This window comes from Diceros bicornis, chromosome 12, assembly GCF_020826845.1.
Source record: "Diceros bicornis minor isolate mBicDic1 chromosome 12, mDicBic1.mat.cur, whole genome shotgun sequence".
Taxonomy (NCBI): Eukaryota; Metazoa; Chordata; class Mammalia; order Perissodactyla; family Rhinocerotidae; genus Diceros; species Diceros bicornis.
In genome coordinates, this window is record NC_080751.1 from 68663767 (window position 1) to 68677008 (window position 13242).

Here is a 13242-nt window from a genome sequence, read left to right on the forward strand (position 1 = left end):
GTCAGAAAATCCTACTATGACTCAGTCCTGGAGTGAGGGGAACAGGGAATTAACTGCCTTCTTTTTTAATGTTCAAGTAGCAACTAATCTCTCCAGGTCATTTGCTGGCCTCAGGACCAAAAGCTGCAGAGGGATTGGAAGCTGTCTTAGTCAGCTTGACAGCTATAACAAAATACCATAGACCAGGAGGCTTACACAACAGAAATTCATTTTCTCTCAGTTCCGGAGACTGGAAGTCCAAGATTAAAGTGCCAGCCAATTCGGCTCCTGGTGCAAGCTCTCTGCCTGGTTTGCAGACGGCCTCCTAGCTGTGTCCTCACACCGCAGAGAAAGCGGGAGTGGGGGTGGGGCTGTCTGGTGTCTCCTCTTATAAGGACACCAATCCTAACTATCAGGGACCCCCTCTTACGACCTCATTCAACGTTAACTACTTCCTTACTCCAAATACAGTCACACTGAAGGTTAGGGGTTCAACACATATGAATTTTGGGGGACACACATCAGTCCATAGCAGAAGCCCTTCTGACGGAATCTTGCATGCAACAGGCAAGAGGGCCAGGAACCAAGGCACAAAAAGCAAACAGAGAGTCCTGGCCTCAGAGACACCCTGGCCTGGCCCAGAAGCCTTGTCAACACTCGACATTACTGCCCAGACAGCCCAAAAAAGAGCATCTCTCATTCTCCGGCGTCTCTGGATTCAGAACTGCTGTTCTTCCCCAACTGCCCACACCTGGTGGAGCCCTCCAGCTCTGAACGGCTCTGAGTCACTCGCTGCACAATTGGAGATGGAGTAATTTTGCCTGGTCTGTGGTTAAACAGGAAAGCTAAGGTTTTGATTCTACCATAGAGAGTGGAGGATATCAAGGATCAGAGTCTCCCAATACAGGCCGAAACCAGTCCTAACACAAGCGAGGTTTTGTCTTTATTTAGAGGCAAAATTAGGTTCTCTTGGGTACTGAAAAAGCAAGCTCTAGGCCCAGGCATCCATACATGGATACACTTTCTAGGAAGAGTTTCAGGTTAGGGTGACCATGAATGAGATTTACAACCAAGGGGCAAGTCAGTTAGTCTGCTCCAGTCCCCTGGATGAAGACAGAAATACGGAGCCCTCTGCACACATCTGTAGGGGGGACCCACTGGGTGAGTCAGTGGTGCTGAATCTTCCTCACTTCTGCATTAACCACATTTTGGAGTCCTCCTCTGACCTGGCTGGAGAGGCCCATCCACAGAAGAGAACAAAGAAACTCTCCTCTTTCCAAGGGACAGAGGATGCTTGCCTTGAGCTGTCCTAAAAAGACAACTATACCTCTTTCATATCTTTGACACTCCTTGCTGGAAATAGACCCACCCCATATGGCATCACAAATGAAAAACCAGAGACTGTCCCCTTTTTCTTTGAGCTTCCCTCCCGTGTAGGAGTTAAAGTTTTAACTTCCTGAAGTGACAGCCTGGGGACTTCAATTTGGATGATTCCTATCTGCTCAGAGCTCTAACCTAAAGAGGTAAGGAAAACAGCCTGAAGTATTATCACCTCTCCTTGTCAGATGAGTAACTGAGGCTAAGAGAGACTGATGGCTTGCCTGAGACACACAGCTAGAGCCAAGGCCTGTCCTCACCTCCTCTATCTCCACCCCACGTCCTGTCCACTATCCCAGCCTAGCCCTGGGGAGACTAAGGACTTGGAGAATTCTTCCAAGGGAAGCAGGAACTTGCCTTTTCCCAGGTCCTACAGGCCTTATTGAGCTACATGAAACTCAGTAAAATGTTAAAAATGTATTAATACTGGTTATCTGCTTCAAAGAAAATTTGTCTAAAACTCATATGTATGGAATCCTTGTTATGGACGGAATTGTGTCCCCCCAAAATCCATATGTTGAAGCCCTAGCCGCGATATGACTGTGTGGTTATATATGCAGATGGAAGATCAAACTCTCACTGGGCCATCACAACTTTGCTGAAGACAGAAGGTCAGGAGACCTGGTTCTGCCCCAGCAAACACCAGGGGCTTTAAGGGTGAGGTAAGGACTCTGCAAGGGCCTTTTGGCTCTGAAGTTCTGGTGCTTACAAGGGTTTAGGAAGGACTCCAATGAAAGGTTTTAAAACATGTTGAACACATTTCTTTTCACTTCCTCCCCCTGCTCCACGAGAATGACATCCTCAAAGGACTGGGGAAGCATGATACCATGCAGATGCATCTGTCAGGGACAGAGGAGTCCCTGGAGGATATTAGTGCAGCATTGAATCAGCCCTTTAGCAAGAAGAATAACAGCTGAAAAATGTTGAAATGCTGGCAAATTCTTGACCAGTTATCTCTGGAACTGCACATACACACATAGCACAGCACATAGGCCCAGGCTCATGGTACACAGGTCCAGAACTTCCACACAGACTCCTTCACTTATTCTTCACAGACACTCTGCAATGTAGACAATATTTTTAAAATGCAGAAATGAGTTTAGAGAGGTTAAAAAACTTGCCCAAGGTCACACAGCTAGTATATGGTGGCACCCAGCCCAAATCATATCTATTGAGTCCCAAATATTGAGTCCCCTACTTTACACCCAGCACCGAAATGAACCGAGGAATGCGAACACGGCCGAAAGGCCCACACTCGCAGTTGCGTTTGCTCAGGGGCACCCTTCCGGGGCGTGTCCTCCCCGTCCTGGAGGTTCCCAGAGAGGAGGAGGCGCTCGCCAACTGGGCAGCTCGCCCGGTCTCCGGGTTGTGAGAGGGAGGGAGCGCAGCAGCGGGAGCGGGATGGAGACCAGCAGCCCACGGCCCCCGAGGCCCAGCCCCGGCCCAGCGCTGAGCCTGGACGCCCGGCTGGGCGTGGACACGCGCCTCTGGGCCAAGGTGCTGTTCACCGCGCTCTACGCGCTCATCTTCGCGCTGGGTACGGCCGGCAATGCGCTGTCCGTGCACGTGGTGCTGAAGGCGCGGGCCGGGCCTCCGGGGCGCCTGCGCTACCACGTGCTCAGCCTGGCGCTCTCCGCCCTGCTGCTGCTGCTGGTCAGCGTGCCCATGGAGCTCTACAACTTCGTGTGGTTCCACTACCCCTGGGTCTTCGGCGACCTGGGCTGCCGCGCTTACTACTTCGTGCGCGAGCTGGGCACCTACGCCACGGTGCTCAGCGTGGCCAGCCTGAGCGCCGAGCGCTGCCTGGCCGTGTGCCAGCCCCTGCGCGCCCGCCGGCTGCTGACGCCGCGCAGGACCCGCCGCCTGCTGTCGCTCCTCTGGGCCTCCTCGCTCGGCCTCGCCCTGCCCATGGCAATCATCATGGGGCAGAAGCACGAGCTGGAGACGGCGGGAGGGGAGCCGGAGCCCGCCTCGCGCGTGTGCACCGTGCTGGTGAGCCGCTCCACACTCCAGGTCTTCATCCAGGTACGAGAGAGGGGGGCCCCAACTGGCAGGGTTTTCACCTCTAATACTCGATACCACCCAGAAAGTTGGGTCTCATTGCCCCATCTTACAGAGGACTTGGGAGAGCCTTGGGGAAGCATTAAGAGAAGTCCAGATTTCAATTCAAAATTAACTTTGACAGTCTATGTGCTTCCCACTCTGGCAGGACTGGTGACCAAACGTCACTGGTATGGGCACTATCTGGGGAGCCTGTAAAAATATAGATTTCATGACCCACCCCAGGCTTCTGCTTTTTTATCATCATCAAAACTTGCCATCTTTAGTCCCATGACAAGCTAGACAGAACAAGCAGTGTAATGGGGTTTTGTGCAGATATAATAGCTAGGCCTAAACATTTAACATTAATGAAGGATTTCAGAAGAAATATATATACCAACTGCAGCCTTAACAAGAATACGGGAAAATGTAAAGTTAAACCCGATAAGAAAACATTCCGCTTGCTTCAGAAGTTGCTTAGCATGGTCCCTATAAAGAGAATTTCTCAGAACTGGCTAGACAGGAACCCTAATTTTTCAAAATCCACTTTCTATATCAGACATTTTTGCAGGTTGTCAAATTCCTTACCCTAATCTGGACCTGGATAAAGGAGACTCCCTAAAAATAAAAATAAATAAAAAAATGAAAACCCCAAGCCCACCAGCAGCAGAGCAGTAACCAGACTAATGGAGCTTGTCAGGCAGGGACTCCAGACGGCAGTCGGACGCAGGGGCCCCACTGACGACAGTGAGAGCTGCTCCTCCAACCGCTACGTCAGATGGACTGATCATGACCTCAGACGTCAGTGGTCCAGTCCGCATGCTGCCTGCCCCAATGCTGGCCCAAGGACATCACAGCACAGAGCAGCATGGGACACCCATCTACCTCCCAGCGGCCTCCGCGCGGGTTCTGAGTTGTAGCAGAATTATCCAGTGGGGTAGTCAGTGCACTGCTGCTCCTGCCTCAGGCCTGACCGTGCAGCTCCCCGCTGTGCCCTGTGTGGCCTTGGCAGTGGACTGGCAACCACATGCTCAGAATGCCTAGTAGTCAAGTCACACCACTTCTCACAGACTGGGGTAGTGGCTTCCAGGCTGCACCTATTTGGGGGTTAGGTTTCGGGGGAAAAAGTGTCAAGCAGGGTATGTGTTGTGAATATGCCACTCGTGTAGTTGACTTTACGTGGTGCAGACTGACCAGTGCCATGAGAGCTGTGAAATGTGCCAGGGGCAAGCCTTTGACGTCATGTGTGGTGAATTCTTTCAGTGTAACAGCATTACTCAACAAATAGGACATTAAAAAATGTTTAACTTGAGACATACAGTCTATGTTAAGACAACAAAATAACCAGACTCAAATTAGGGTTATTTTGGTGGCCTTTTTCTTCATGTCTTATCATTGAGTTGGCTCACTGTCCATATTAATCAGTGTTTTTTGACCAAGAAAATTGCTCATAGTTTTTGACAGTAACAGAGCTGTATAGTTTTTCCAGAAAGATTTTAAAACTCCAAAGATTAATTACTAACTTATGAATATATTTTTACTTTCAATTTCTGGTATTAAAGTTACAATTTAAAGTTAAAAGTCGTAAGTATGTTGTCATTGGTAAAAATCTGTTTGGTTCTGCAACAAACTAAAATGATTGTCGGGTACGGTGTTTTATTTTTCTCTCGGTGTTGTTGATTCGGGAGCATGCACTAAGATGTAAAAAGCCTGAATGATAACTCCTTAAAAAGGTGCAGCACCCAATTCAGATATTTTGTACTGATTTTAAAGTGCTATTAAAATGTTCAGTTTTTTAAAATGCTTGCAAAGGGAAGGACCTGAGGAGGAAAAAACCCCGTAACACATATATTTTGAATTTTAAAAATTAAACATTTAAAGAACAAGGTATATAAACTTGTTTTTCATAAGTCAAAAAATATCAAATAACAATAATACAAGGCTTGTACTGTAAAACAGCTGTCCCCTCCCCTCTCCTCCACACTCTGATTTATATTCTCTAGTCTAGAGGCAACTACCCTCCATTCTCAACTCTTGCTACTCTTTGCCTACATGCCTACATATTTCTCAAGAACACGTCTGCTTTATTTCTCAGTCTTAAATTTTATCTACTGTCTTCTAACTGTAGAAAATGAGCATTTTGCTCTCTTACACTCACACTCCACGTCCACACACACTTCGTCTCACCGTCCTTCCAGTATAATTATATCACGTTATTCATTAGATTTATGTTCAGTGTTTATACTATAGTGACAATGTCAACATTCTGCACAGATGAGCCACGTTATATGTTTTTATTGTATTTCCTTTCCAATATTACTTTTGTTTTCTTTGCAGTTAACAATGAATAGTCTTTTTGTTCATTTGCTTAGTGTCCTCTGTGTCTATTTCTAACTCATTTTCTCCTTCTCTATTAGAAGTATAAATACCATTTCAGTATGTTCAGACCCATCAGATAATCTACCAGTGTCCTCATCTATTTTTCAGTCACCACTGGAGCCCTGTCTTCTACTCCAGCCTAACTGGATGCACAGCTGGCATCTTGAGAACTCTATTCCATCACTCTCTTCCTCTGTTGGAGACCCTATTTTTGGATCCCAAGTCTCCTTCTTTATTGGCTTATAACTTTATTTTGATGGAATATATGCTCTTGTAACCTCTTGTGACCTGAGGAAAGGTCTATAGAAGGTAAAAAATTGAGATTTGCATGTCTGAAAATGTTTCATTTTATCCTCACATCTGTCATACTATGACTGGGCATAAAATTCTAGGATGGAAACCGTTTCCCTCACAAGCTCTAAAGCACCACTCCATTATTTCTAGTTTCCACTGTTGCTTTGAAGGAGTCTAATGCCAGTCTAGTCTCCATGCTTTGTGTGCCCCCTGTGTCATCTCTTTGGAAGCTTTGAAGATCTTCTCTTCATCCCCAGGGCACTAAGAGTCATAAGAACATGCCTTGATGTGGGTTTATTTTCATCCATCATTCAGGGCCCCCAGGCAGCCTTTCAGTCTAGAAGCTCATACTTCTGAATTTTGAGAAAATCTTCTTTGAATGTGTTTTCTTTTTTTAAATAATTTCCTCCCCTCTGTTTTGTCTATTCTTTTTCTTTCTAGAACTGCTATCATTTAGACGCTGAGTGTCCTAAACTAATCCTCAATTTTTTAATTGTTTCTCTTCTATTTTCATTGCTCTCTCCCTACTTTCTGAGAATTTTCTCAACTTTATCTTGTAACCCTGCTATCGCCCCCTCTCCTGCTGCTGCAGGTTCCTGGGCCCTTGGGCACAGCCTGATGACCAGAGTGTCACGTCCATAACCCTTGGATTACCTTACAGGTGAACATGCTGGTGTCCTTCGTGCTCCCCTTGGCATTAACTGCTTTCCTGAACGGGGTCACCGTGAGCCACCTGGTGGCCCTCTGCTCCCAGGTGCCATCCACTTCTGCCCCAGGCAGCCCCGCCCCCAGCCTCGCGGAGCTAGTGAGTCAGGAGAGGAAGGCACTCTCCCTGGGGGGCCAGGCCAGCCTGGTGCGACACAAGGACGCCCGCCGGATCCGTGGCCTCCAGCACAGCATCCAGGTTCTCAGTTAAGTGCTTGGTATCACAGCCCTGAGAGGAAGGGTCCGGGCTCCAGGGCGGCCTCCACCAATCCCTGGTCAAGTGACCTTGAGCAAGTTACTGCCTCTCTCTAGGCCTCATTTTTCTCCACACCCCGGGGAAGTTGCGTAACCACCAACAGGCTTCCATAAGGTTCAGCGGTATCACTGAGGGAAAGAACGGGGATTCTGTACACGAAATCCTACCCGCTCCCGGAGTGGTACACACAGACAAGCAGATACTGGCTACTGTTCAGGGAGTCTGGCTGTATGGGTGAATACAGGGAGCAGTTATAACTAAGGACCTGCAGACAGGGAATTGTGGACGCAGACCGGCTGGTCCCCCAAATCCAGTTCCCCACCAACTCTTCACTTTCCCTCATACAACATTGATCGCTTTGTTTTTGTAAGTATCTGTGCAAACTTGGCCTTGTAAGGGAAATTCTTAAAGGCGCAGGAAAACAGAGGTCTCCCCCAGCACCGCTGTAATCCAGGCACCTGCTAAGGTCCGGGAGGAGCGAGTAAGAGTCGGGGTCTCTGCTCTCGTCAACGCCACGGTCTTGTGCATAGGACGGAAATGGAAGAGCTAAGTGTGATGTGATGTGACAGGTAACAGAGGCGGCACATGAAGGTGCCTGGACTTCCTTCCACAGACAACAGGCAATCACTGAAAGTGTCCCCGCCCAGGAAGGATGGGGAGATTTGCTCTGGAGATACACTGTGGTTGGCAGTCTTTGGAGGATGGGCTGTACAGTGCTTCTCAAACTTCCGTGTATGTAAGAATGGTGTGGAGAGTTGTGAAACACAGACCATTGGGCCCAACTCAGAGATTCTGATTCATTCGGCAGGTCTAGGGTGGGCCCGAGATTCGGCATTTCTAACCAGCTCCCAGTTGATGTTGATGCTGCTGGCCCAGGGGCCACAGAGAATGGGTTTGCCAGTCAGGGCAGGAGTAGGAGGAAGAGAGGGAGTGGATAGAAGGTTAGGGACAAAGGGGTCCATTAGGAGGCTGCTGTCACAGTCCAGTGGAAGGAGATACAGGGGCAGTGGAGGTGAGGAGGGAGGAACCGAGAGGAGAGATGCTAAGGAGGAGATTTTTAATAAATTGAATCTAGGAGGTAATGGGAAAATAAGATTCTCTGGTTTATGACCTGAGTGCTAGATGGATGGTGGTGCCATCAATCAATCAGAAAAAGGGATAGGATTTTTTTTTTATAAAGGCTTTATAAGGCAGAAGGACATTTAAGTTCTGTTGTCTATGCAGTTAGACAACCAGATGGGAATATCTAGCCCTGAGTTGGGAGTATATTCTAGTGGTCAGAAGGAGGTCATAGATGTTATAGAAGGTTTTAGAAGCATGTCATTTTCCAGTCAGGGTTAAAGCGGACGTTCACCCAGAGGACAGGGTAACACTGGGTTTGGGGACAGATCTAGATAGGAATGTATCAGGTAACCTCTAAGTTCCCTTCCAACTCCTGGACTCCAGGAACAAGTCCCAGGGAAATGCTGTTGTCACCTCGGGCATCATCCTCCCCTACGGTGGCATAACTGAGAACCTGTTTGCTCTCTGTCTGTCGCTGTCTGTCTCTTCCCAATTGTTCTACAGGAGCCATTGTGGCTGTGTATGTCGTCTGCTGGCTGCCATACCATGCCCGCAGGCTCATGTACTGCTATGTTGCTGATGACAAATGGACCGAGTAAGTGTGGTGGAAGAGCCCTGGAACGCAGCAAGGGGGCTGCTGGGCTGGGCCTGGGGTCTCCTTTACTCTCCAGAGGGACCCCCAGTTGCTGGGTCCTCTGGAACTCTGGCCTCCATTCTAGTTGGTCCTGCCCAGTCTGTTATCTCAAAATCTCCTGTCTGGGAGTGGGGAATAGAGCATTATCTAGAGACCTCTCTGAACTGGGAAGGCCATGTACATGGTAGTCAGGGCTATGGGGATCCTGACTACAGGATGGAAAGCAGCCTACAGGCTGGGGGTGGGGGTGCAGGGGGCGAGAGCCGTGTTATTACAAGGAGAGAGGGAGGAAGACTCAGAGCTGTGATTCCACGAGCTACCAAAGGCTCCTTAGACAGAGATCAGAGCGTGCAGACCCTTCTTATGACACAGTTGGAGAAGAGGAGAGAATCCACTATCTTGCTTTTGGAAGTCACCATGCCCCTCATTGTCAGTGGAAGTCAAACATCCATGAGAAGAGAGATCCGTGTAGCCTCCAAGGAAATAGCTGTGTCAACAGATGCCTCATTCTCGGGTGTCCCTTATACACACCTTTGCATACATGTGCACAGGCATAGCCCCTCCCACTGCAGAGAATCTCTGCGACAAGGGGCAAGGCTTCTCGGAAGGACTTTCTCCTCTTAGTGAAGCCACATGTCCTTGACCACACCCAGCAGCATGAGGCTCCCAGTGTTGCAGTGGGCTGGACGACGGCCCCTGTCAGTCAGCACATGTGCATTTCACTGTGCAAGTGACTGGGAACTGCCCCCCGGGAAGAGGGAGTCACAGAGGCTAGGTGGAGAGCATCAGCCAAGGGCAACTGGTGTTGCTGGAACATTTATTGAATTCACATTGTGCCTCCTGATACAGAAACAGGCCTTCCTCACCTAGCCCTGTGGAGGAGAGAGGGGTTCTCCAGCAGAAAGGGGAGGATGCGTGAGGAGGTGACGGGTCCTCTAACTACGCCTTCTGGGTTCTCTTCCAGCGTGCTCTACGATTTCTATCACTACTTCTACATGGTGACCAACACGCTTTTCTACATCAGCTCCGCAGTGACCCCTGTCCTGTACAACGTCATGTCCTCCTCCTTCAGAAAACTCTTCCTGGAAGCCCTCGGCTCCCTGTGTCGAGAGCACCACCCCATGGAGCCGTTCCCCGCAGAAGCCCCAGAGCCCCACCGTAATGGATACAGTGTCCGGCTCCGGGGCTCCCCCAGAAACCCCAACCCGAATGAAATAGAAGAGTGAACCGAGCAAACAGTGACCGGGTGCCCAGTCACCTAGCGTTCAGACAGGCAATCTCATCACTCAGATTCAAGCTGCGCAGTCAGGCGGACTCACGGACCCCCAGCTCTGCCGCTCACCAGCCGTGTACCTGCAGACAGGTCACCCACACCACTTAGCCTCAGTCTCCTCATCTGTACAACGGGGATGAATAGTAGCCACCTTTCAGTGTTGTCTGAAGATTAAAGTGCTTAGCACAGGGCCTGGTGCATAATAAATAGTACATTTTCGCTGGCATTCTTCTGGTTGTGATTGTTACCATTATTACTATTGCTGTTTTTCTGCTGTCCTGGAAGTCCACCCCATTCTTCTATAGTTTTATGCCATGGGTTGTGGGGCCCAGATGTCCTAGTAATTTCCACAAACAACAAATGACCGTGCTCCAGATGCTGATTGCACTGTTTTATCACATGAGCAAAATTCCCCATCCTCTCCCTGTAGGGGAGCAGCCGTTCACACCAATAGAATCATTCTGTAGGTTCTGGAAAGCCAGGGGTCACTAGCCTCCCTCTCCTGGCCTCTGGCCTGCGTGACTGCCTGACAAGAGGCAGCCAGGGCAGCCCGTGGGATGACGGACGTGTCACCGACCTGGAAGCGGCCATGTGCTACCTGCGGCAGAGGATGCGGGGCCCGCAGAGCTGCTCTGGTGAGCACAGGGTTAGAGAGCTGAATTTCTGTTCTTCTTGTCAGGGCAGGCTCTCTCCGTTCCACTGCGGGCCTCGGTTCTCTCTATTGTCTGCACAGGGCCATGTCCCACTTGGTATGGCCCGCCTTGCTCCTGAAGGTTTGGGAGGCCTGAGCCAAGAGAGAAATGGTGATATTTCCTGTGTGTGAGTGTCCAGAGGAATTGAAACCACAGGTCTGTGAGGGGGTAGGAAGAGAAAAGTGGGGAGCAGAACAGAAGGACCAAGAAAAGGCTCTTTCAGCTTAACTGTGTTGATGCTTCCCTGAACGCTGTCCACCTCCTGATCCACCGTCACCACCCCCCGTAACTAGCACCTCCGCACACACGTCACGTGCTCACACGTCGCATGAACACACGTCAGTGCACACACATGCGTCCACACAATCACATCACATGCTCACACATCACATGTACACACACTGCATACACACCACACACACATCACATGTACACACATCACGCACATACCACACATAGCACAGGCACACACACCTGGACAGGTACCCTCTTTGAGATGAGAAGCTAGAACGGGCAAAGGAAGATGAGAAATGCAGCCAGGAGGAGGAAGGCCCAGCCTAGGCACGCAGCCCGGGTTCACCAGATACAGCCACACTGGGGGTTAGGGCTTTAAGATATGAATGTGGGGGGAAGCCCATAACACCCTCTTTAAGTTGTTACAGGAAATGTGGTATATGTACCATGTTACTTTTCTGAAGGTCAAAAAACTCTGAATTGAAAAATACATCTAGCCCCAAGGGTTTCAGATAAGAGATTATGGATCTGTAGTTCCTAATAATAAGGTTACGATGATTAAATGAGATGAAGAATGAAAAGTCCCTATCACAGTGCCTGGCATACAGTAAATGCTCAATAAATTCTAGCGTCATTATTGTTATCATCATCACCCTAGACCTCAAACCAGGTCAAACCTGGTAAAGTGCCCCTTATAGAAGGCCCTATGAATGAGGCCCACTCTCTCAGCTACATGTTACCAAAGCATAGCAAAGAACAATAGAACTAAAATGTAAAGAAAAACAATTTAAGAAAACATGAGAGATAAGGAGTCACTTTACATATTATCCAAAGATCTCATGCAAATCATTAACGAAACAGCAAGACCTCAAAGGCTAAGAAGCACACGGGAGGAAACAGGTTCAGCCTCGATAATTCCTAAAGAAATGATGATTAAAACAATAGTGATGCTAACATTTTATGGCTAATACATTAATTAAAAAATGTTGATGAGCACTTAGGGTATTTCTAAGTCTTGGCTATTGTGAATTATGCTGCAATGAGCATGAAGGTGCATGTGAAGATGTGGTATATATACACGATGGAATACTACTCAGCCATAAAAGATGAAATCTTGCTGTTTGCAACAACATGGATGGACCTTGAGGGTATCATGCTAAATGAAATAAGTCAGACAGAGAAAGACAAATACTGTATGATTTCACTCATGTGTGGAAGATAAACAAAAGACACACACATACAGAGAATAGATTGCTGGTTACCAGGGGGGAAGGGAGATGAGGGAGAAAGGGGAAAAGGGGCACAGGTGCTCGGTGTCGGATAAAAACTAGACTTTTGGTGGTGAACACGATGTAGTCTATACAAAAGTCAAAATACAATGATGTGCACCTGAAATTTATACAATGTTATAAATCAGTTACCTCAATAACGATATAATTTTAAAAAATGTCAATGACAAGAACAAATATTGCCGCCAGAAATCGGGCATGATCACTGTGCTCACACACGAGAGGAAGAGAAAACTAGATAACTCTCTTGGAAAGGAAATTGGCAATAAATTTTGAAAGCTACAGAAATGTTCAAAAATTTAGACCCTGTATTTCAACTCCTGGAGTTTTATTTTAAGGCCACTTGCCAGGAAGACAAAGCTCTCTGGGAGCACACGGGTTTACTGCCGCACTCTTCATGGGCCTTTATGAACAGGCCCTGGGCAAAGGATGGAAATTGCTTACAATGCCCAACCCTCACAGGCCCGACTGGAAGTACTATCGTTACCATCGCCATGTCACATGTGGGGAAACAGAAGCAAAGAGAAGCTCAGAAAGGTTCTTCCCCCACCACTGGGTAACCCGGGCCTTGGGGGCTGGGTGCTCATGGCTGCGTCCTGCTGCGTCCCAAGAGTTTGATGGCAAAAGAGGATCAGAAACTGGAGGCTCAACATTAAGGAAATGAGTGAATCATGATCATCCACTCAAACAAATCCTATTTGTTAGGCCCCCATAAACAAATAATAAGACTTAGAATAGTGAGCATAAACATATTGTGGTTACACTATTAACTGAAAAAAACCCAGAATACAAAATTATATTCTGATATTATGAACAAATCACTCTGATACAGAGAAAAGGTCTAGAATGAAGCACTTAGAAGTGAATGGTGAGTTTTCTAAGGAGGTGTGAGTGACCTAAGAATAGGGGTGGTTTCTGTCACCCTCATCCCAGGGTCTGAGCGTAGCGCTGCCCGGCATGCAGCAGACACTCAGAGATGTCTGGTAAAAGAAGGACTGTGAAACCTTTTTTTTTCTAATTTGTTTATA

At 48.1% G+C, this 13242-nt stretch overlaps 1 protein-coding gene and 1 pseudogene across 1 annotated transcript; both read left to right on the plus strand.

Annotated features, from left to right (window-relative positions):
• Positions 1 to 2757: 2757 nt before the first annotated feature.
• NTSR2 (neurotensin receptor 2) lies at positions 2758 to 9944 on the plus strand. Its single transcript, XM_058550717.1, is given in 5 exon segments — positions 2758 to 3381; positions 6731 to 6980; positions 8597 to 8687; positions 9691 to 9853; positions 9855 to 9944. Coding segments are annotated over 5 exon segments (1218 nt in total).
• Positions 3590 to 4309, plus strand: LOC131412253 (cyclin-dependent kinase 8-like; annotated as a pseudogene).
• Positions 9945 to 13242: the final 3298 nt, after the last annotated feature.